The 20,886-nt window shown below is 58.1% G+C and overlaps 3 protein-coding genes across 12 annotated transcripts; all 3 read right to left on the bottom strand.

The window, feature by feature from the left end:
• Positions 1 to 34: 34 nt before the first annotated feature.
• Positions 35 to 11,453, bottom strand: WNK4 (WNK lysine deficient protein kinase 4). Of its 5 annotated transcripts, none has more exons than XM_090124888.1 (20): positions 10,952 to 11,452; positions 6,466 to 6,638; positions 5,906 to 6,126; positions 5,672 to 5,829; positions 5,175 to 5,263; positions 4,802 to 5,021; positions 4,402 to 4,726; positions 4,118 to 4,248; positions 3,977 to 4,044; positions 3,749 to 3,890; positions 3,564 to 3,680; positions 3,335 to 3,490; positions 3,030 to 3,087; positions 2,812 to 2,931; positions 2,134 to 2,672; positions 1,825 to 1,921; positions 1,333 to 1,738; positions 979 to 1,181; positions 772 to 869; positions 35 to 692 (listed from the first exon to the last, which is right to left on the bottom strand). In XM_090124888.1, the coding sequence occupies exons 1-20, from the start codon at positions 11,372 to 11,374 to the stop codon at positions 435 to 437; spliced, it is 4,002 nt and encodes a 1,333-aa protein (XP_089981014.1). In that variant the 5' UTR covers positions 11,375 to 11,452; the 3' UTR covers positions 35 to 434. The 5 variants fall into 5 exon arrangements, with proteins under 5 accessions (XP_089981014.1, XP_089981015.1, XP_031456425.2 ...); XM_090124889.1 differs by having other exon boundaries at positions 3,030 to 3,084; positions 10,952 to 11,451; XM_031600565.2 differs by having other exon boundaries at positions 553 to 695.
• A 4,579-nt stretch (positions 11,454 to 16,032) lies between these two features.
• Positions 16,033 to 18,594, bottom strand: VPS25 (vacuolar protein sorting 25 homolog). Of its 6 annotated transcripts, none has more exons than XR_004167983.2 (6): positions 18,371 to 18,594; positions 18,082 to 18,227; positions 17,908 to 17,995; positions 17,645 to 17,791; positions 17,130 to 17,205; positions 16,033 to 16,601 (listed from the first exon to the last, which is right to left on the bottom strand). XR_004167983.2 is itself a non-coding variant. In XM_090125346.1 (6 exons), exons 1-5 carry the CDS (start codon positions 18,502 to 18,504, stop codon positions 17,162 to 17,164), a joined length of 501 nt encoding a protein of 166 aa, XP_089981472.1. In that variant the 5' UTR covers positions 18,505 to 18,594; the 3' UTR covers positions 16,033 to 16,601; positions 17,130 to 17,161. The 6 variants fall into 6 exon arrangements, 3 of the variants coding, with proteins under 3 accessions (XP_089981472.1, XP_031456436.1, XP_089981471.1); XM_090125346.1 differs by having other exon boundaries at positions 17,703 to 17,791; XM_031600576.2 differs by having other exon boundaries at positions 17,703 to 17,791; positions 17,942 to 17,995; positions 18,371 to 18,525.
• A 109-nt stretch (positions 18,595 to 18,703) lies between these two features.
• Positions 18,704 to 20,878, bottom strand: RAMP2 (receptor activity modifying protein 2). Its single transcript, XM_031600578.2, has 5 exons — positions 20,447 to 20,878; positions 20,178 to 20,329; positions 19,331 to 19,441; positions 19,148 to 19,250; positions 18,704 to 19,079 (listed from the first exon to the last, which is right to left on the bottom strand). Exons 2-5 carry the CDS (start codon positions 20,236 to 20,238, stop codon positions 18,824 to 18,826), a joined length of 531 nt encoding a protein of 176 aa, XP_031456438.1. The 5' UTR covers positions 20,239 to 20,329; positions 20,447 to 20,878; the 3' UTR covers positions 18,704 to 18,823.
• Between the last annotated feature and the right edge of the window lie 8 nt (positions 20,879 to 20,886).

Raw genomic sequence — 20,886 nt, 5'->3', positions numbered from 1 at the left:
TTATCATCTGACTCAAATTTGCATGAACCCCAACTGCATAGACACAGACAGACGTGCTTGACATTTAATCTGTATTTATGAAAACACTTTCTAGACATCAGTTTCTAATAAAATGCACTGGGCTGTCGTTTTTTGGGGGGCTGAGGATGCCATCATCTTGCTCTGGAGCCAGCTTTGGTCCTGGCTGCAAAGCAGCTTACAAGAGGAAAGTGGCACTTTGAGCCATCAACAGCAGCTGGGGAGCCAGAGGTGAAGCTGTGAGGTGGCCCTGGGGTGTGGGCGTGGACTGAAGGATGGTTGGAGGACAGCGCAGTGGCAGGGGTGAACAGGATGCAAGGGGTGTTCGGTTCTGCTCTGGGAGCCAGGAGCAAAGTGCAGCAGAGTGATGCTATGAGTAGTGTCAGCACTCATCCCTCCTGCTTCTGGGGCCAAGCTCAAGCAAATGGCTGAGTGCCACAGGGATGAGACAGGGCTGGAACACACTCAGGACAAGTGTGGGGACAGCCCTCCCCTCTGGTGCAGAAGCAGCAGGTGCCAACAGTGAAATCTTGATAGGGTGCAGAAAGGCAAAGGGCCGGCTTCCTGAGGTGGGTGCCCACCATCCTTCCAGACGGTGCAGAGGCTCTCTCACCCCCTACGTGGCAGCAGGCACATGGTTGAGGTAGTTCATGAAGTAACTCCTGTCCAGCTGGCTACTGTGGGAGAGAGGTGCTGATGAGCTGGAGCATGCTGGGAGTGCCGCAGGGCTGTTATCAACCCTGTACCCCTTACCATCCAGCTGAAATCATCTGCAAATGTCACTCCCTTGCTCAGCCGCTGCTCCTGAGAGCCAGTGCTGCTGCCACTCAGTGAATTCCGGCGCATGATTCCTGCTGGGACAGTTCAGTCCTGAGAGGGCGCACTGAGCTGTGCCTCACACAGGCTCAGCCTTGGGAGTCCCATCCTAGCTGGGAGTTGCAGGTAGCACTGGGACCGTACCTGGGGGCTGTGCCAACTCCAGGCGCTGCAGGCTGTTGCGGCGGGAAGGGTTGAAACTGCCCTTGGAGAGGCGGCGCTGGCGGCTGGAGAGCATGGCAGCAGGGGAGACGATGCCCAGTGGGGGCTGCTTCCCCATCCGCAGGTACAGTTCCTCAATCTCCTTCTTCTGGGTGCTCTGCAGCAGCTGTACTTCAGCCAAGTGCCTTGGGAAAGAGAATGGGAGCTGAGCCTGATGTACATATGGTGCCCTGGAAAAGGGCATTGTCCTTCTGCCTGGGCAAGGATCCTTCATGAGCATAGCCCCCCACCCCTGGTGTGCACAGGAAGCCATGAGCTCACTATGGGGCTGCTCACTTTTGACGCAGGGTCTGCAGCTCCTCCCAGATCTCCTCATCCTCGCTCTCAGTGTCATCACTGCTCACATAGGACAAGCTGCGGGAGTAGCTCAGCCATACCTGGCTCAGCACCGTCTGTGGAGCACTCTCCTCCCCAGGGCCCTCCCGGTCACTCTCTGCTGGCACCACTGTCCCCTCCTCAGCTACTGCCTCCTCCTCAGGGTTCTGCACTGCCATCTCCAGCTCTGAGTCAGAGTTGCTGCTCGTGCTGCTCCCTGTGCCAGAGGTGGTGGGCAGCAGGGAGCTGCTCACCGCCAACTCTGTGCCATGCTGCTTGCTCTCACTGCTGCCCAGCACTGGGGATGTGACAGCTGGCTCCTTGGATGGTGTCACCTGGAAGCGGCCCAGGATCTGGGGCTTGGCTTCTGGGGGGAATCCATGGGGTCTGGGGTGAGTGGGACGCCATGGATGCTGCAGTGCCCCTGTGGGCACAGTCCTTTCCCTACCTCACCTTCATTGATGGGTGACAGCCGGGCCTTGGGCACACTGGATGCTGGCGACTCCGAAACGATGAGTGGGTGACTGGGCTTGAGGGAGACAAGCGGCACCTGCAGGCACCCACATGCGGTCACTATACCACCACAGTACCTCTGCTTTTGCTCCCACAGCTGTGACCTTTGGCCTGCTCAGCCCTCCCACCTCCTCAGCGCTGTCTCTGTGCTGGAGCATCCCCATGCTGCAGGGCTCTGTGTTCCATCACCAACCCAGCCCACAAGCATTAAGGCCCACGTCAAACAGCTCCACAGAGCCCCACACTCACTGTGCTGTTTTCCAGGCTCCCTGGCATGACTGTGCTTGGCATCGTCAAGGGACCTCCCATGGGGCACACAGGAACTGTTGTCGGAGGAGAGAATGGCACGGGCCCCCCCATAGCAGGGACATCAGCCCCCAGAGGCCCGCTACAAGACAGGGAGGATTTTGCCATACTGGCAGGGTCAGGGTAAACGAAGCGTGGGGGCCCAAGGACGAGATTCTGTGGCCGAGGAAGCAGTGGGGGGTAGATGTGCCCACCTGAGCTGGCAATGGAGGAGACAGCAGGCAGTAGCGTGTGGGCCACGCTCATCACTGCCAGGGAAAAGACATTGGCCAGGGACAGGAGGGGTGTGGTCGGGGACCAGGGTGTGCTGGTCACGGGGGGGCTCATGGGACTGCTGGGTCCACTGGGGATGGGGGATGAGGGGACTGGCAGAGCAGGGGGAACAGACATTCCTGAGGAGCCTGGGGGTGTCTGTAGAAGCACCGGTGATGCTGCCATCCAGGATGGAGATGATGAGATGAGAGGCCAGGGCTGCGCTGAGCCTGCAGGAAAGAGAAGCATCGGGAGCAGGGATCAGCCACGAGCACTGTGCCACTGCAAGTCTGGCAAAGATGCTGCAGCTAGCAGGGCTATGGCTGGGAGTCCTGGGTAGAGAAAGTGCTGCCCTGCCAGGCCTGGTACCTGTGGGGGAGCCCAGCAGTGGCTCTGCAGGGCTGCAGAGGTCATTCTCCAATGGGAAGCTGCTTGGTGCTGGCAGGACGGGTGACTGGAGCGAGGTGCTGGGGCTGGTGCAACCCAGGTCTGTGGCACAAGGGCACACTTAGCCCATCTAGGCCTCCCAGAACCCTCCTGGCTCAGCCGGGGGTGCAGGAAGAGCTCACACAGCGGTGAGGACGTACCACTGAGTGAGGAGGACGAGATGGAATGTGAGAGCTCCTGCAGCTGCAGCTCTGCCTGCTGGGGAAAGAGAAGCTGAGCTCAGCGCTGGATCAAGCTGAACCAAAGCATGACCGGTCCCCAACCCATCTCTGCAAGCAGGGACAAGAGCCTCAGTTCTGCCATGCAGACAGCACCATGAGCCGGAGCTGCAGGACTCCTCTTGCCGGGGCTGGAAAGATTCAGCACCCGCAGCTCCTGCCCTGGCACCAGGCAACCCCCAGCCACACTCGGAGTCCCAGTGGGGGGGCTGGGACCAGGCACTCACAGGACGGCTGGTGACATGCTCAGCCTCGGGGCTCTCAGGCAGCTCAGATGCGCTCTGCCCATCCTTGCGCAGCAGAGTCTCCACACGGTGGATGATGTCCTGAATGCGGTGGATGAAGCTGTCCTGCTCCGACTTGAGGATGAACTCATTGTGGACCTGGTGGGGCAGTGCAGTGATGCTCAGTGCCATGGCTGCGCTGTCCCCACTCTTATCCAAGTCCTGCACTCACCATGACAGCTGCGATTTCCTCTGGGTTGTCTCCGTCCAGATCGAACTTGAACGTCACCATCTTGTTGTTGTAGGTCTGCAGCTGGCACTCCACCACCCGATCATTCTTGTCGGAGATCTGCATGCAGCATGGAGGGCTCAGCAGAGGCAGCAGGGATGCATTCACCCTGACACCACGGCACTCACATTGGTGATGCGCAGCCGGGACCGGGCTCTGCGTCGCTGCAGCTTCCCCACTGCCCGCTTGGCTGGCAGTTTGATGCTCTGCTCGCCAGCAGAGAGCCCCTCACAACCGTCGCTCATGCCCGATGCTACATCTGAGGCATAGCTGCAGGACGCCCCGTACATGAATGTGGCTGTCCCCATCTGCAGCCCCCTTCCTAGACAGTGCCAGCCCAGAATCCCAGTACTTACCTGTCCACTGGAGAAGAGAAGCCACTGGCTGTGGGCAGGCGCTCAGTGGGAAGCTGCACTGCAATGCTCTGTGGGGTCGGGATGCTGTGAACCAGTGCCACCACCACTGCCACCCCAACCCTCCCAGCCTCATGGGCTCACCGTGGGGAAGCAACGTGTGGGGCGGGTGGGTGTGGGGCTAGTGGGAGTCCCCACTGAAGCACTGCGATGAGACACATCTGGGGATTCGAGAAAGCCAGAGGAGCTCAAGTAGCCATCTGTTTCGCAGTCGGCTGCAAACAAGTGCACATGTGAGCATGGCCAGACCTGAAGGCCCCTCTCCCCAGCTCTCAGGTCCCCTTTAGTAAACACAGCCTTGGGGTGTGATGCACAGGTGTGGCTGGAGGAGGGGAGAGCCCCATGTCTGCTTCCCTGTGCCTACATACAGGTGGCCGAGGAGTAGCTCGTGTGCCGGTACACAAAGTGCTGGTCAGCCTCAGGTTCCTCAGGCTCTGGTGGGAAGGTGCTGCTGAAAACAGAGTCCCTGGAGCCAGTGGTGGCTGGGGCAGGTGCAGAGATGCCTGGTGCCAGTGGGGACTTGAGGTCCTCCAACAGCTGCAGGACGCCCGGCACCTGCCCCAGCTCAGCCTGTGGCACCACGTCCTGCACACGTTTCAGTTTCTCCCGCTTGCGCTTGATGGCGACCACGCGGTCCCGCACTGCCTTTGCCACCAGCTTGTAGTCAGCCTCGCAGACAAAGCCCAGGACGACCTGCACAGGAGTGGAGCTGTATCAGTCTGCAGGGACCCCCACGGTGTCCCATCCCCTCCACCCTGCAGCACCCACCATTTCCTGAGCCACCTCCTCTGCCACATCCTTGTAGAGCTCGAAGAGAAACTCGATGGCATTGTTGTCCTTGTACTTGCCGTGCAGTTTCTTTGTGTCATCCATCCGCAGCCACAGTTTGAGCCCTGACTTAATGCCGTCATCCTCCTCAGCCAGCTCCACATGCACCCCCGTGTCCTCCTGGAAGAAGGAGTGCTCCAGCAAGTCCTGGATGGTGTATCTGGAGGAAAGCGCTGCTCAGTGCAGGCTCAGAGCCCATTGCTCTGGGTGGCAGCAAGGGACAGGGCAGAGGGACTGTGTGTGGGTGCACTCAGGGGTGCAGAGGCTCAGGGCAGGACTCTGCAGCACCGTGTCCTCTCCCAGTCTCTCACACCTTTCATCCTTATCCATGCGAATGCAGCCCTCAATGATCTCCTTCAGCTCAGGCACCTTCACCTTGTAGAAGCTGCTGGGCTTCAGGCCCTGGGCAAGAGAAGACAGTACCCATCAGGAAGCCTCTGGGCTGCAGCTGCAGGGTGCCATGGTGACCCTAAGACAGTGCCCTGTGGGGCCAGACCCTGCTTGGCAGCTGGATCCAGCACTGGGCTCCAGCCCAGAAGGCAGAAACTGGCTGAGTCTGGCCAGGGCAGCCACGATGCCCTGGGGACAGGGCAGCCAAGCAGCTCCGTCCACCCTATGAGTGCACGGGGTGAGGCACATGGGCATCCCTACCCTCTGCTGGCTCTGGCAAAGCTTGCAGAGCTGAGCACCCTCTCACCTCCCAGCCTAATTTTAGCTTCTTGCATAACCTGCCAAGTGGAGTACTTCAGGAACAGCAAGGTCTGGCAGCTCCCACCACATTGCCCCTTCCTCCAGCCCTGAGGCACTCACTGAGGTGACCTTGCGGTAGATCTGGGCAGCGTTCTGGCACTCCGAGTAGGGGTACTCCGAGGTGGCCATCTCCAACATGCACATCCCGAAGGCGTACACGTCCACCGCTTCATCGTACTTCTCCTCATACATCTCTGGGGCCATGAATTCAGGCGTTCCTGGGGGCACACAGCATGGCTCAGCAATGCGCCTGTTCCCACATGTGCCTCCACATCCCCCACGCCCCCATCCCACCTATCACACTCTTGGCGAAGGAGGCACGCTTGAGCGTGGCCAGCCCCAGGTCCCCAATCTTGACAGAGCCGGTGGGGCCAGTGATGAAGATGTTGTCACACTTGAGGTCACGGTGGATGATGGGGGGTGAGCGAGTGTGCAGGAAGTGGAGCCCTTTGAGGATCTGACGGCTCCAGCGCTGCAGTACTTTCAGCTTCATCTCCTTGAACCGCTTCAGGTAGCTGTGAGGGGACAGGGCTGGCACCAGAGCACTCCATGGGCACTGATGCAGCCCCGTTCCCCATGCCTGACCACAATCCCGCCACCACCACTGAGCTGTAAAGGGCACGCAGCAGCCAGGGGCTCCCTGTGCCCCCTCCCCAGCTAAGTTCTGCAAAGGCAGCACAGAAAATGCAGCCAAATCCGAGCCAAGCTGCCGGTGCCAGGAGTGCAGTGGAAGCCAGGGGTGAACACTGCCATGTGACTCCCTGGGGCCCCCCAGCCCATGTGCTGGCTATCACTCCACAGCCCTGCCCCACCCCTCCTTCCCTGCAGGCTCCAATCCAGCAGCCCCCACTCACGTCTTAAGGGTGCCAGATGTCATTAGCTCAGTGACCAGCACAATGCAGATCTGCCCTTTGACAGACGACTTCCAGGAGTCGTAGAAGCGAACAATGTTGGGATGCTGCAGCCCCTTCAGCATCTCCACCTCCTCACTGAAGCGCTGCCGCTCTGTCTTGGACAGCTTCCGTGTCTGTGGGGGCAGTGGGCAGTGAGAGGGGGCACGGGGCTGTGGGGCTGTCACATCCCATCCTCCTCCCTGCGTTCAGCCTCATGCATGGCTCTGATGGAGCCGCTTACCTCGTCCATTAGGCTGGGGAGGGATGGCTGAAGAACCCCCTGTGCTGAGCTGCCCATGTGAAACCCACCCTGAGCCAGCTGCCCAGCCCCGCAGCCAATGCGCTCGGCTCCCATGTGGTGCCCACTGCCAGAATGGGCACTGCTAGCCCCACACTGCCAAGTGCGCAATCTGCTGGTCTGCCTCGTGCAGACCCATCTGCCCCTATCCTGAGCAGCTCCTGCCTCCACTGCACACAGCAGCTTCAGGCACTGGGCACCTTCATGGCAAGGAGCCGGCCCTCTTCAATGAGGCCTTTGTTGGGGAAAGCAGGCGTGGGAGGCTCCAGCCCAGGTTTTTCCATGTTCCTCCAGCTAGAGTTAATTAAAGTGGAAGCCAAAGAGCACTGACACAGGCACTGAGCAGGGCTGCAGGGAGGACGCAGCCCTCTACAACAGATCGGGGGATGAAGGAGGAGCAAGATCCTGCACCCCACAGCACCGCCCTGATGCAATGACCCTTACTCAGCATAGAGCCAAAGAGACCGAGGAGCACAGAGCCCAGGAACTGGCATAGAGTCCCAAGAGCCCAGGTGGCAGCAGTCCCAGCAGTGCTTGTGAGGTGCCCCCATTGTCGGGTGCTGCCCGCCCCATGCACAGCTCCTTGGCTGGCAGCCACCATCCAACAGCCCAGGCAGCTTTTATAATATTTTCATTGCATCATAACTGGCCCCATGGCTGGGCTGGAGCTGCTCCATAATCCCCTCTCTTCTTTAATACATGCTCAGGGACCCAGCTCAGCCCAGAGGAGAACTTGAGCCTTGCTGCAGTGGATGAATGGGATCTTTCATAGCCAGAGAGGAAAACAGCGCCCAAGGCCCCCAAGCCGCCCAGCACAAACCCTGCCTCCCCCCAGCCCACCACCACCTATTGGAGAGCTGCAAGGAGCTCAGGGGCTCAGCTGGGTCCCATGGAGCCGCAGGGCAAGGGGCAGCTGTGCAGGCTGTGGCCGGGACTCAAGGACTGTCACTGTGGCTCCCTGAGTCTGATGAGGGGAGACCAAGATGGCATGCAGACATGTCCATCAGGGAGCCTGAAGCAAGGCTCAAGGGAGCCCCACTCTTCCCTCAAGCCCATGATGGATTCATCCCCAGCACCATTTCAAAGAGGGAGCCAGGCACCCCAAGGGCACTGCCCTGCCCTGCCCTGCCATGCAGGGGGAGCGGTACCCAGCACAGGCCCTGCCACACAGGAGCCATTCAGACTGGGATTGCAGGGCAGCACACAATGTACAGCTGGGGCTGCCAGCAGAGCTGTCGGCCCAGGACATGGTGTCCTTTCCTAGCAGACAGCTCCTGATGAGGAAGAAGAGGATGCTGGGCATGGCAGTGCAGTGCTGGAGAAATAGTCCTGCCCCATCCCAGGGCCAGGAGATGGCTGCTAGCATGCCCAACAGGGCCAACTGCAGAGCTGGGGCCAGATGGAGGTGAGGAGGAAGGTGCAGAGGTCCACCGAGGTGTGAGGCAATGCCACAGCTGGAGCAGTGCCCATGGCACTCCTGTGCTGCTCACCTTAGCCAAAGGGTCCCAGCAGCACCAATCAGTGAAAGACTGCATTGTGCAGAGCTGAGAGTCCCATCCAGGAAGGGGGGCACTCAGGGATATCTGCAGAGGTGCTCAGTGGGAATGGTTCAGGTGCTAGGCACTCAGAGCCCTGAAGACACAGCCCCCGCAGCCACATGGGAATCCAAGAGCACTCACTTCTTCTCCTCATGGGTGCCTGCACGTGCACAAGCACCCGCTCCATTCTCAAACCCCCAGATCCCCTCCAAGCAATCCCCATTCAGCTGTCAGCCTCCCACCACCACAGGATCCAGGGCAGATTTCTGGTGGCATGGCAGCACCCACCTCCTGCCCCACTCCAGAAGGGTCCCCACTGAAAAACTATGCACAGACAACATATTTACAGCTAATCCCACTCTGGGCCTCTGGTTTCCTCCCTGTTTCCTCCTTTCCCCCAACCCTCAGCGCCTAACAGAAATAGTCTCAAATCTAAAGCTGGAAAGCATAAACAGGTCACAGCGGGTCTGTGGGATGCAGGGACAGACAGCGCTGCACAGGGCTGTGGGCAGTGGGGACAAAGAGGTCCCCAGGGGGTCCTACAGGAAGGCAGAGAAAAGGCACTGGGCAACCTGGTGGTGAGGCAGGGCCGGGACAAGAGCCGGGATTTGGGACTGGGAGGCACCACGGCAGCTGGATGAGGCTCCTGGGACCGGAACTGCATTCAGGGCTGAGGTTAGGTGTTCATTTATATTTTAAAGGCAATAAAAGGAGAACTGTGAAAGACATGGGACAAAGCTATTTTTAAAAGGGCAGAACCACAACCATTTTTATTTGCGGTTCCAAATCCTGTATTTGTGTCACAGTGTCTGATTCTTTGCATGATTGCTGAAAAAAAAACAAGCTTTGACAGCTTATGTGCTGCCAGACTCTCATTGGATGTGCACTTGGGGACGAGATACACCAAATAAAGAGCAGAGGGTGCTGCTTTGGAGCTGTCTTTGCTCCAGCCAGAGGGTGTTGCTCTCATCCCCAGGCACCTGAATGTAACTGGCACATGGTGCCAGCCCAGCTGCAAGCAGAGCTTTGTTAACACAGCAGAGCCCCTGCTGCTGGACAGGTGCTGGGGACTGCAGTCCAATCCCCACAGACACCCTGGTTAGGGACACTGGGCATGCAAGGGGACACAGCCCAGCAGAGCACTCAAGTACCAAGCTGTGCTGTTAGCTCTGGCATCTGCTATGGCTGCGATTGTATCACAGTGGAGCACACACAGGCTGGGCATGGCCCCGCAGCAGGGACATGAGGCAGCCAGGTGGGATGCACTGGGCATGAGTGGCTCTTCTGGAGGAAGTCACTTCCACCAGAGATGCTGCCCTCACCAGCATGAAGCTGTGGCTTCTGGTGCTGCAGGGCACAGCCAGGAGCTCAGAGGTCTTAGGAGGGAGATGTGGGCATAGCAAAAGAGGAGTGCTGAGTGGCTCTGGGCTCTCTGAAGCTGAAGCAGTTGCCCCATCTCACAATACTGAGGCCCAGAACCACATCCTCCTCTCACAGGCTGTAGTCACCCCTCCAAAAGTCATGCACCACTATCTAAAGGATCTCTTCTTGCATTACTGGGCTGCAGCCATCCCATGAGGCTGCACCAAGGCTTTAGGAACAAGACAACAAACTTGCAAGACATGTTTTTCTCTGTAAACAAGGACTTGGACCTTCCAGCCGCAGCAGCCACCCCTGGGGCAGGAATCTGTTGGAGACTTTGGACTTCACCAAAGCCCCTCCCTGGGGGCTGCAAGGAGAAATCTGGAGCCCCACTACCAGGCTCTGCTCGTGCAGCCTTACTGCCACAGGCAGGATTGCTCCCAGCACATGCAGAAGGGGAGAAGGCATCATAGAAGCAGTACCTCTACCACTGTCCTCAGCTGCCTAGAATTGCATCCTGCTGTTGGGGAGCAGTGGGGTAGGAGCTCAGGAAGCTGAGAGACATAGGAAGCCATAGGTCTAGATGCTGTTAGCAGACAGCACCTGGAAGCATCATAGAAACCACATGTGGGTGCCCAGAGGCACCACTTCAACCAAGGACAAGCAGCTGACAAGCAGCAAGGACATACTGTACCCTGAACCTTTTCGCACCCAGCCCCCGGCTACCTGGAGCACGTGTCCCAGAGCATTCCGAGAGCTATCGAAGTGCACCTCCAAGCCAGCTCCGGCACTGAGACGGCTCCCCTACCCTGTCTGCCCTTCCAAAGAGCGATCTGTGAGCTAATGAGCACCCAAAAAGTAGTGGGGTGCAGCGCAGCCCAGATTTTCCCCCAGTGCCCCCGAGCAGGGCTGGCGCTGCGGGCAGGGGCTGCAGGCACTCCATGGGTGCTCTGCAGCTCAGGCAGTGACACAGCAACGGGAAAACAACGTGCGACGGTGGGAGGGCCGATGAGCACGGAGCCGAGCACGGAGCCGAGCACGGAGCCGAGTCCCGGAGCAGCGACAGCGCACGGGGAGTCCAAACCTCCCGCATTTTTCTGGCCCCACTGCTGCAGCGGAGAGTACTGGGTGCGCTGCGGAGGCACCGGGGGTCCCTGCCGAGCAGCTCCTCCCTGAGTCCCCCTACCCCGGGCTGTGCCATCCCAAGCTGTGCCGTGCCGTGCCGCAGGTGCGCACCCTGCCCTCGTACCTGCAGCTCGCACCACGCCACCTCCACTGTTGTCTCCGTGTCCAGCCCCTTGTAGACGGTTTTGAAGGAGCCCCGGCCAATCTCGATGTCGAACTTGAGGAATCGGCCGTCGGGAGAAGTGGCCACGGCGCGCGTCTCCACCTCCTCACTCTCTGTCTCCTCCGGCTCACGGTGAGCCGCGGCGTCCGGCGGCGGCGGTGACCCCACGCTCGGCCCCGGGTAGCCCAGCAGCTCCAGCTCCACCGAACTCCGCCGGTTGAAACGGGAGGAAGAGCGGCGGGAGTCTCGTCCCGAGGGCCTCCGGCCGCGGTTACGGTGCGGTACTCTACCGGGGAGCCCCGGCTCCATCGCGGAGCCGCCGCCTGCCCGCTCCGCCTCGGGCTGGGACATGGTTCCAGCGGCGGCGAGTTCGACGGTCAGCATCGACTCCCGCAGCTTCGCACCCTGCACCACCGCCCCGCAAACAGGAGCGTCCCGAGCCCCGACACGGGCCCCGGCACCGGCGTGGCCACGCCCAGAGGCACCGGACCCTCCCCGGCACGGCCCCGCCTCCGCGCGGCCACCGCCCCCCAGTCCCCGCTGCTCGGGCGGCATCGGCACCAGGAAGGGCACTGGGGTGGGCATTGGCAACGGGAGGGGAATCGGAGCGAGCGCTGGCGTAGGCACGGGGCCAAGCATCGGAGAGAGCATTGGGATGGTCACCTGGATGCGCGCTGGGCACCGAGAGGCATCAGGTCCTGGGGTGGGCACCGGGCACCAGAACGGACATTGGAGCAAGCACTGGGACGGGCACCACGCACCGCCAGCCCCAGGAGCTCCCCCAGACAATGCCCACCTCGACTCCAAGCCCCTGTGCCTGGGCAGAGCTGTAGTGGTCCCACTCTCCCTTTCCAGCAGCGGTGGGTCCATGCAGGGTCGCTGTGAGCAAACCAGGCCAGATGATGCGGGGCCAAATCGGGCTGTGGGGAAGTGTTTGCTTCAGCCTCTCTCAGAGCAGTGCCTGTGCCTGAAGCTTCTCCACTGTTCCGGGCAGTGCCGTGCTATCGAATCCCGTGCTCCAAGACAGCCGTTGCTCTCAGGGTTTACTACTGGGTGAACTCCTGAAATGAGGGTCACACAAATATAAAATGTGCATGTGTCCTTCAGCTGCACGCTCACTAGGAGCCTGGACAAGAGCTTGTTGTCTCTACAGTGTAAATGATGAGGTTGTTCTACCCTGTAAGGCTGTTTACACAAAATACAAAGCAATCGATTCTAGCGTTAATTTCTTTTCCCTAAGGTCAGATTGTTTCTACTCAGCAATACAGGAAACATTAAGGGGAGGACTGAAATGTTAACACAGCCATGTCCTTTGCACAGATTTAAAGTGCAAATGTGGCGCATGCAGGATCCAGCCGCTCTCACTCACAGCCACACAAATCCCCCAGTCCAGCTGGATGGATGGAGAAGCACCTGTTGAAATGTTTCCACAGAAGTCCTGGGCAGGCTGCACAGCCCACTGCTCACAGGCACCTGCACAGTGCCCTGTCCACTCAGTCCTGTTCACCTAGAAAGAGGACTGGGTGAAATCTCCAGGAAGGGAAAATTGGTCTGCATCTCCACACGCTTGCAGAACACTCTCTTGCAGTACAGGCTGGCAGAAAGCAGTGACTGCATTCTGATCCAGTCTTGCACACTCAAGAGCGTATCCAGGGCCCCTTCCTGGGAGAACACATCCTGAAGGCTGCAGGATGCATGCTTGGTGCACGTGCCCTGGTGTCAGGCAGCAGCATCTTTCCAGCAATGGCTGCCAAGGATGGCAGATGGGCTGCCACAGGCAGCACTGCACCGTACCTGGTATGGGAGGCTTTTGTGTTGTAAAATATAATTCAGCTCCACCAAACAATGCCTACAGTTCAGATGCACCATGCCTAGCGATGGTCCTGAACTGTGCCCAGCGTTCCTCAGGTTCAGCAAATGGTGCAGCCCTGAAGCGTCTCCAGCCCCAGTCCAGGCCCTGCCAGGTCACTGGGATGTGGCCAAGGCTGGCAGGCAGCTGTGCTCTTCAGCAAGGGTACAACATGCAGAGCCGGGCAGGGCTCTTGGTCTCATTTCCAGTAGGTTCGTGTCCCATTATCACATTTTCATCATGAAATGAGATGTCTTGAAATGTCCCAGAGGAGCAGGGAACGTGCGTCCCAGGTGAGGCTCCTGCAGAGAGGAAATTGGGCACGAGATTGCCTTTATGTTTTCCTCCCACACCTCCGCAGTGAGCACTGGAGGTATTTCCTCTTCCCTGCAGCTGCAGGAGCACCATGGGCTGAGCAGGAGCAGGTGACCTTGCAGAGAGGTGCAAGTGCCCTCCAACACATCCTAGGACACCACGCTGCAGGTGGACTGGGGCTGAAAGCAGGAGGTTCCCATCCACAGTCAGCCCCTTCTCAATACTCAGCAAACACATGCAGCTCCTGCACGTTATCAGAGTGACATTTCTCCTGGCTCTGGGCATTGGTGCCAGGCCTGAGCTTTGAGCAGCTGCTGCAATCAGACCATTCAGCATTTCCACGTGCATTTGGCTGCTGGGAAAAGAGCAGGGGACTGCAATCACTCTGCTCAGGATTAGATCACTCATCAAAGAATAATTCCAGCAAGACGTGCCAGAATTTCTCTGTTCTGAGCCCAAAACTCAGGGTGGGATAACAGAGGGGCTGGCCCAAATGTAGTGTGTGCCTGCAGGGCTGTAGCAGGAGCTGAGCAGCCCCCCAGGAGGGGCTGAGAGGAGGAGTGACACATCATCTCCACAGTGCTGGAGGGAATGTTTCCTGTTGGCTTCAGCACCCCATATCTGTGGGGGCCTCCTCTTCAGCTCAGTGTGCTCCATACCCTGCAGCACAGAGCTGCAGGAAGAGACAGCACTGCAACCTCAGCAGCAGCTACAGCCCTGGGCAGATAACTGCTGAGAATTTCCTTAGCCCAGAGTCACAGATCTGCATGCACATTTATCCCAACTCATAAATTTATCAAACTGAAGCAACTCTTGCTTCTAACTAGCTGCATGAAATTGAATACCCTCTCAACTTTTCCCCTCCCATGACCATCAGAACCCAAATGTGCACAGCCTGATAGCACCTTATCTCAGCACCAGCCCCTCCATGCTCCACCTTGCCCCAGCCCACGAGCCCTAATCAGCACATCCAGACATTGGCTGTGACCTCAGAGCCCAGAGATGGGGACCCGCATGGCTCCACTGCCATGGCCCTACAATCTGCTGAAGTCCCATGGATTGGCTGCTGCTACTCCCTGGCCCTGAGATGCAGAATTTGCTCTGCAAGGCTCTAGGCAGCACTGCTGATGGAGCCCAGGGTACTCTCTGCAGCAGTGCAGACCACAACACCCTGCATGAGCAGCTCGCAGGGATGGCTGCAACAGTGGACACAGGGAGGCTGCCTGAGACAACATCTGTTGTGCATGACAATGAACACATCTTCTCCTGTTCTTTGCCTTGTTCTGGCATTATGTACAGCCCTAATATCATGCACATGGAACACGGGGAGGAGCTGCCCTGGGTACAGGGAAAGTTGGAGGCCATCCCACTGCCTCTTTATAGTTTAATTACATCTCCTTCCAATCTACCCAGCACCCCGGGGTTTCCAATCCAGTGCAGCTCTCACATAAGCACCTCTGGGCAATGCAATGCTCTGATGTCCCAATCTTGATTACATCACAAAGCGCTATAAAGCAGTGAATAAAAATATGGAAGACTGTTTCAGAGGGCAGTATAAAGTCTTTGTTTTTACCATAAGCTACAGCTTGCCATTGTCACCATTGTATAAACAGGGAACAGCAAACAAGCACTCAGCTGTACCAGTGAGCTGCTCATGCAGCCCCACAGCCTTCCTATGCCCAGGGGCAGCCAGGTAAATCCCCCAGCATAAAGCAGTGCTTCTGTACACCTCATCTCTGCATAGCCCCAGCAAAGCAGCAGAGAACATGAGCAGCTGCCTGTCCCAGGGTGGGACAAGGGGGAAGCACACTCTTCCTCCTCACCTCACTAAGTAAGTGATTTGGGAAACTGAAAAAGAGCCATGAATAACTGCCAGGAGAGCTTTGGAAAGAAAAAGGCCTGTTTTAGACTTATCTAATGCCACATCAGCCATTTCCTAAGAAGGGAGTAAATTTAATTAAGAACACAGACCCACTCAAGGACAGTGAGGTTACATTCAGCAAATGCGGCTCGGAACAATGCTGAGAGGTTAGTACCGCGTGTACGCAGAGCAAGAAACGCAAACATCCTGGGCTTGTCTGCTGGAGAGTCGTCATCCAGGGCCACTGAATACAGAGAGTGGAAGGCACAGAAACATGCCGCGGGGCTGTAAAAGCTGTGAGCAGAGAGGGCACAGCAATAAGAGAGTGAAAATCAAGACAGGCAGCACAGAGAGACAGGCAGAGACACTAAAAAAGGTCCTAACAGATGCTGTTAGCAGCCAATTCCTTTGTGAAGATTTTCCTGGCCATTCTGAACCACAAACATGCAGACAGGACCAGTTCAAGCAGTGAACCTCATTTCCCATGCTCCACTGGCACAGGAATTGCTCTGCAGCATTGGCGTCACTGGCACACAGAGATCTGTCACCAGCCTTCCAGCACAGATCTCCAGCTCCCACAGGTTAGCGATTAAGGATTTACCAGGTCAAATATTGTACCTGGGTCACTGCTTCAACAAGCTGTGGACTTTATAATCAGTACTGAGAACGTAAAACTTAATTACGTTCTCCACCAGCCTGCTGTTTTACAGAGCTTACCCCACCACCACTGCAACAAACACATTAGTTTTCAGTGGACTGCATGTAGAAAATGAAAGCTAATGTTGCCCTGAAGACAGGTAGTAAAAGCCCACAGTCTGTAGCTCTGGCACATGGAAAAAAGCCTTTGTGGTGCCTGCTTCCAAATCAGGTAGGGTGCCTTTGGAGGTCCACCCTCTCCCCAGTACACTGTGTTTGTACAGTGCAGTAAGGAAACGTAGCTGAAGGGCAAGAATCCAGTACCTTGTACTGTTTTGTTTCTGATGGAAAAACAAAGATAGATGAAAATACCCAGGCTGCTCTATAAATACATCTCATTTTAATTACTTCAGATTAGCTCCTTGAAATCCACCCCACCACACAGAACAGCCTGCTTTGCAGCAAGAGTGTATCAGCTTTCAGAAAGGTCTTTTATGCCACAGCAGCAACAACGTGTTCAGTATGTTTGCCTTCACCTCACTCAGCCACATGGTGAGGGCTGCAGAGCCCAGGCACGCAGCTGGAAGGTGGGAGGAGAGCCCCTTGGCGGCTGTGCCTGACCAGTCACCAGAGCACCCATCCGCTGCATTCACAGGAACAGGGAAAGAGCAACAGGACAAGAAGTCATGTCTTTGGAAGGCTTTACAGATTTTCTGCACCCCAGGACGTTCTGAGTACACAGCTGCTTGCGCCACTGCTTGAAACCAGGCCAGGAGTTGGAATCTTCACAGCCAGAAACGTTTCAGCAGCCAAAGAGAGGCAGGGAGGGGGCTTCCATCAGAAGAACTTGACGCCTCGGCCGTCGTCCAGCGTGATGATTTCAGCCTTGTGCTCTTGCTGCAAGGCTTGCAGGGCACGAAGTAGCATAGCCTCATCCAAACCATGGAACTCTAGGGAAGGAAAGACATACTCATCAGCAGGAACAAGATTCACATAAAGAAATGAACAGGCTTATGATGTCTATGGAACAATGACAGTGAAGACAGAGGGCTCTGAAGGGCACCTTTTAGACTCCTGCACCATAACACTACACAAATCCACAATCACAGCTAAACCGACAGTCATCAGCACACTGCTGCATCAGAAACAAAGCCTGAAGGTTAGCAGACAGGAGGCAGTGAGTAAGAGCTGCCTCTCAGACAGCTAAGAAGCTGGGCAGGAAATAAGCCTGCATCCCACATCGGGCAAAGAGCTGGGCGCTAGGAAGGCTCAGAGTGGGCAGCATAAATTGCAAACATAAACAGAAGTTAATGCAGAGTACTAAAAAGCTTGTGGACCTGCATTTCCTAGTGATGATCAATGTGAGCTGATATAACAATTTTAAAATACTTAATTTACAGAACTATGATCTGGCATTCGTCTCTGCACTCAAATCAAGTGTGCTCTGAAAAGCTGCAGGACATGACACATGACATTACCTTCATTTGCTGTATCATCTCCACTGATCAACTCATACAGTGTGAACACAGAGTTGGTCAAGCCATTCTTTGACACCTGGGAACACGAAAGCAATAGAGCAAATCTTCCATGTGTTCGTTAATAACCTTGGCATGAATCTCTTGTACATCTCATCAAAAATGATATGTAATATAGATGGCATATGATGAGCAAAAGCACCCTCAGAATGTTCTGGGACATTGGAAAGGTGAGAAATGACATCTAAGGATGCTGATGTCATTCCTTGTGCTGTCCCCCACACTCTATGCTCTTTCTGTCCAAGCCTTAAGAACATGCATTGCACTAAGGACTGAGGGCATACAATGGAAATGCTGCATCCGCCTCTGCATCCACTGCTTGAATCTCACCTTATGGTAAGAGAAAAAAGTTGTTAATACCTTCATACATGAATGGAAAAGATCAAAACAGAAGTAGTGAGAAAGCAAGAGGGAAAGGAAGTGACAGCAGTCTTTTACGCAATCTCAGTCAGCATCACCTGTCCTCCCAGCTGGGAGCACCCAGCTTGTGCACTAGGGAAGCTGCTGCATTCTCACCCACTGATAGATGAGCTTCCCCCATTCCTCGGGTCTTCTCCACATTATCATAAAACTGGTTTTGTTCTTGTCTAACCACTCCAGGTTCCCTGAAACCAATTGGGAAAGGGCACTTCAGCAGAGCTCGGCTGGCACCACCGCCCCACGCATCACGGCAGCCGCAGGGCTCCTGCACGAAGGTCCCAGGGGCGGTGTGGGCACGGACCGGGGCGGCCACGGCAGCGAACGGCGCCACCCACCGTTCTTGCGCAGCTCCTCCAGCACCACCTGGATGGCCTCGGGCGGCAGCTTTCCTAGGCAGGGGGTTAAGGAGACATCCAACGTGCGGGAGGGAGGAGAGGGGAGGCGCGGAGCGGGACCGGACCGGGCCCAAGGATACTCTGCAGACGGCGGTTGGCGAACAGCGGGCTGTCCTGGGCCTCGCGCAGCGTCATGGCGGGCAGACGCTGGCGCCGGCTGTAGGCGAGCGCCAGGGCGCACCAGGCCGCCAGCTGCTTCTGCCGCGTCTCGCCGTTGGGCTGCAGCCTGCGGGGCTCCGCTCAGCGCCCGGGAAGAGCTGAGGCCTCACCCCGGCCCCGGTTCCCCCCCCCCCCCGCTGCTGCCGCCCCTACCCGATCCCGACAACCCCTCTGCCCAGACCCCACCACCGCAGCCCGGCCGGCGCTCACGTGAAGAAGGGCGGAAAGCTGTACTGCCAGGGCCACGCGAAGCTCATCGCCGCCGACACCGGAACCACCTCCGCCAGTTTCCGGCCTGCACGGGCGCACTTCCGCCCCGCCTCATCGCCCCGCCCACTCCCCATCGTCACGCCCCCTCCGTCCGGTGGAGCCACGCCCTCTCTTCCCTCCCCGCCCCACGGACGTCGAGACCCCCCCCTTCAGGTACGAGCTCCGCCCACTGCTGCCGTTCCGTCGCTGCCCGCCTCGATTAGTGACCGCAGCCGCCCGGGGGCCCCAGGGTGGAGCCGGGCAGGGACGAGCGCAGAAGAGGCAGCCGAGGCGTGGGGAGAATAAACCTTTACTGCCCAGTGCCCGGGGAAGGTGAACCCTCGGGGGATTCTCCGCCCAGCGCAGCCCCGCACCGGGGCAACGAGCGCCGGGGCTGTGCCTGCATGGCAGCACCTACGGCTGCGCCTTGCCGTCCTTGCTGCGCCAGATGACCAGGGTGACGAGGAAGGGGATGAGGCAGATGGGGGCGATGATCATGGCCAGCAGCACGTCCTCGGGGGGGTCGAAGTAGGCCTGGCTGCCGGCCGAGCAGTTCTGGAAGTAGCGGTGGTGGCTCTGGAAGATGTAGCTCTCAGCCAAGGCGTTGGGGTAACTGTATTTCAGGTTGTCAGCCCAGTCCTCCAGGCACTGCTGCAGCGAGCTGTAGGGCCTGCAGAGAAAGTGCGGGGCATTGGGCTGCCCTCCACCCTCTGGCTTGGTGCCCCCACCTGCCCCTACCTGCTGATGACTTTCCACTCGCACAGCTGTGCGCCAGTCACGTTCTGCATCACCTGCACGAAGGACTCCCAGCAACGATGTGTCAAGTTGGTGTATATCTCCTCTGTGTGGGGATGGGCACTGAGTGCAGCCACAGTGCAGCCTTGGAGGGATTTGGGGATGAGGAGTGGGGACGACACTCACCCACCAGCTCATCCGTAATGTTGTACATGGGCCCCGGTGGGCTTGTTCTTGCCTCCTGCCCAAAGTCCTCCACTGTGGCACCCACATGGCAAAACTCATGGCCCAGCAGCGCTGTGAGGGGGGGACATGCTCAGCACTGCAGGAGGGAGCGCAGCCACAGCTCCGCAGCGATGATGGTTATGAGGAGGCCCAGGGGGCGGTGGGATGATGGGATGGAGGGTGATGGTGGGGGACTGAGAACCACCAGCAGCAGTGGGGCTGTGCCATGCCCAGCGCCTGGCACTGGGGGGGGAGTACCTATTTCCAATCAGGAAGAGGAAGTGCTGACCGCAGTGCAGCACGGCCATGAAGCAGAGCCTCCTGTCACCCCCCCCTCTGTGGAACCCATTGCTGGCATGGGGCATAGCCCCCCAGGCCCCACCAAACCCCTCCACCCTTCTGCCAGGATCAGGATCACGCCTGTCTGTTTTCTACCCTCAGTATGGGCATGGCGTGCCACCTGGAAGCTACTTTGTTGTGGCCTGTGCTGGCTGGCAGTGTGCTGTGGAGATGACACAGCAGCTGTGGGCTGGCACAGTTGTGGCAGCAAGGACAGCCCATGTGCCCCCAGCACCCAGTCCCCTGGTGCTGACATGCTCCCTGCCCAAGGCACGGCTATTCTCCCGCTGCCATCAAGTCCAGGTCCCCACGGATGCTCCATCGCTCCCCACCAAGGGGAAGGGGCCGCCCACAGTGCCCAGTGGTGCTGGGGATGGCCGCCCTCGCACCCGTGTCCCGCTCACCACTGCCCGGCGCAAGTCCTGCGGCGAGCCCGGTGCAGCCGCGTGGTGTGGGGCCGTGCACTTACCGCAGAGCAGCAGGAGCCCTCGGGAGAGGCGGCCAGAGCCCATCTGCGCACACGGTGCCATCCTGCCGGAGCCTGTGGGCTAGCGACCGGGACAAGGATTTCAATGGAAATAACAGGAAGCAACTCCTTTCCTCTGACAGGGGCAGTTTGAACTACAGGAGACGTGTGAAAAATGAGATTACTTAGTGCTGCTCTGAGGCAGCCCTCCCCACAGGACCCCACCGCTGTGCAGCAAATGTTGGACCCCTGGGCATCGCCCCACACCTCACCCCGGGCAGCAGAGGGGCTCCCGCAGCACAGCCGCTTCACAAGGCCGCTGTTTGTTTACTTGTGTATTTCTCTTTAATCCTGTCTGGGCTGGGTTGTGAAATCCCTCGTCTCCTGCGTGGAGGGCAGGCAGCCCGGCAGCGGGGGGAGTGGACAGTGGAGCAGGACGTCCCGGGAGGGGTACTGCTGGAGGCTCGGGGGCGTTACAGCCCCAACCCTGTGCTCATGGCACTGTAGGGCACCTGCCCCAGGGGCACGGGTGGGGTTGAAAGGGACAGCAGTGGTACTGCAGTGGGTGTGAGCCTCAAGCAGACAGGAGGTGAGGATGGGGCAGGGGACTTCGGCTGCAGCGCTCCTCTTCACCCCATGCCACCTCAGCTCCCACCTCGGGGCAGCGCGGTGCTGGCTCTGCAGAGTCCCCACCCGCGGATGGAGCTTAGGC

This window comes from Phasianus colchicus, chromosome 26, assembly GCF_987193195.1.
Source record: "Phasianus colchicus chromosome 26, bPhaCol1.hap1.1, whole genome shotgun sequence".
Taxonomy (NCBI): Eukaryota; Metazoa; Chordata; class Aves; order Galliformes; family Phasianidae; genus Phasianus; species Phasianus colchicus.
The sequence above is the reverse complement of the archived record's forward strand: the minus strand, read 5'-3'. Positions and strand labels throughout refer to the sequence as shown.

Excerpts from the sequence above, each read along its gene's own strand:
- WNK4 (XM_090124888.1), bottom strand. The coding sequence starts at position 11,374 with ATGCTGACCGTCGAACTCGCCGCCGCTGGAACCATGTCCCAGCCCGAG. Across the intron at positions 1,182-1,332 it reads CTGCAGACCCTGCGTCAAAA|GCACTTGGCTGAAGTACAGC; the intron begins GTGAGCAGCCCC and ends CTCTTTCCCAAG. Across the intron at positions 870-978 it reads GGAGTTGGCACAGCCCCCAG|GAATCATGCGCCGGAATTCA; the intron begins GTACGGTCCCAG and ends CTGTCCCAGCAG.
- VPS25 (XM_031600576.2), bottom strand. The coding sequence starts at position 18,504 with ATGGGGAGTGGGCGGGGCGATGAGGCGGGGCGGAAGTGCGCCCGTGCA. Across the intron at positions 17,792-17,941 it reads GGAGGAGCTGCGCAAGAACG|GGAACCTGGAGTGGTTAGAC; the intron begins GTGGGTGGCGCC and ends AATTGGTTTCAG. Across the intron at positions 17,206-17,702 it reads GGAAGCTCATCTATCAGTGG|GTGTCAAAGAATGGCTTGAC; the intron begins GTGAGAATGCAG and ends TCGTGTTCCCAG.
- RAMP2 (XM_031600578.2), bottom strand. The coding sequence starts at position 20,238 with ATGGCACCGTGTGCGCAGATGGGCTCTGGCCGCCTCTCCCGAGGGCTC. Across the intron at positions 19,442-20,177 it reads AGGGCTCCTGCTGCTCTGCG|CGCTGCTGGGCCATGAGTTT; the intron begins GTAAGTGCACGG and ends CCCCCCTCACAG. Across the intron at positions 19,080-19,147 it reads GAGTGGAAAGTCATCAGCAG|GCCCTACAGCTCGCTGCAGC; the intron begins GTAGGGGCAGGT and ends CTTTCTCTGCAG.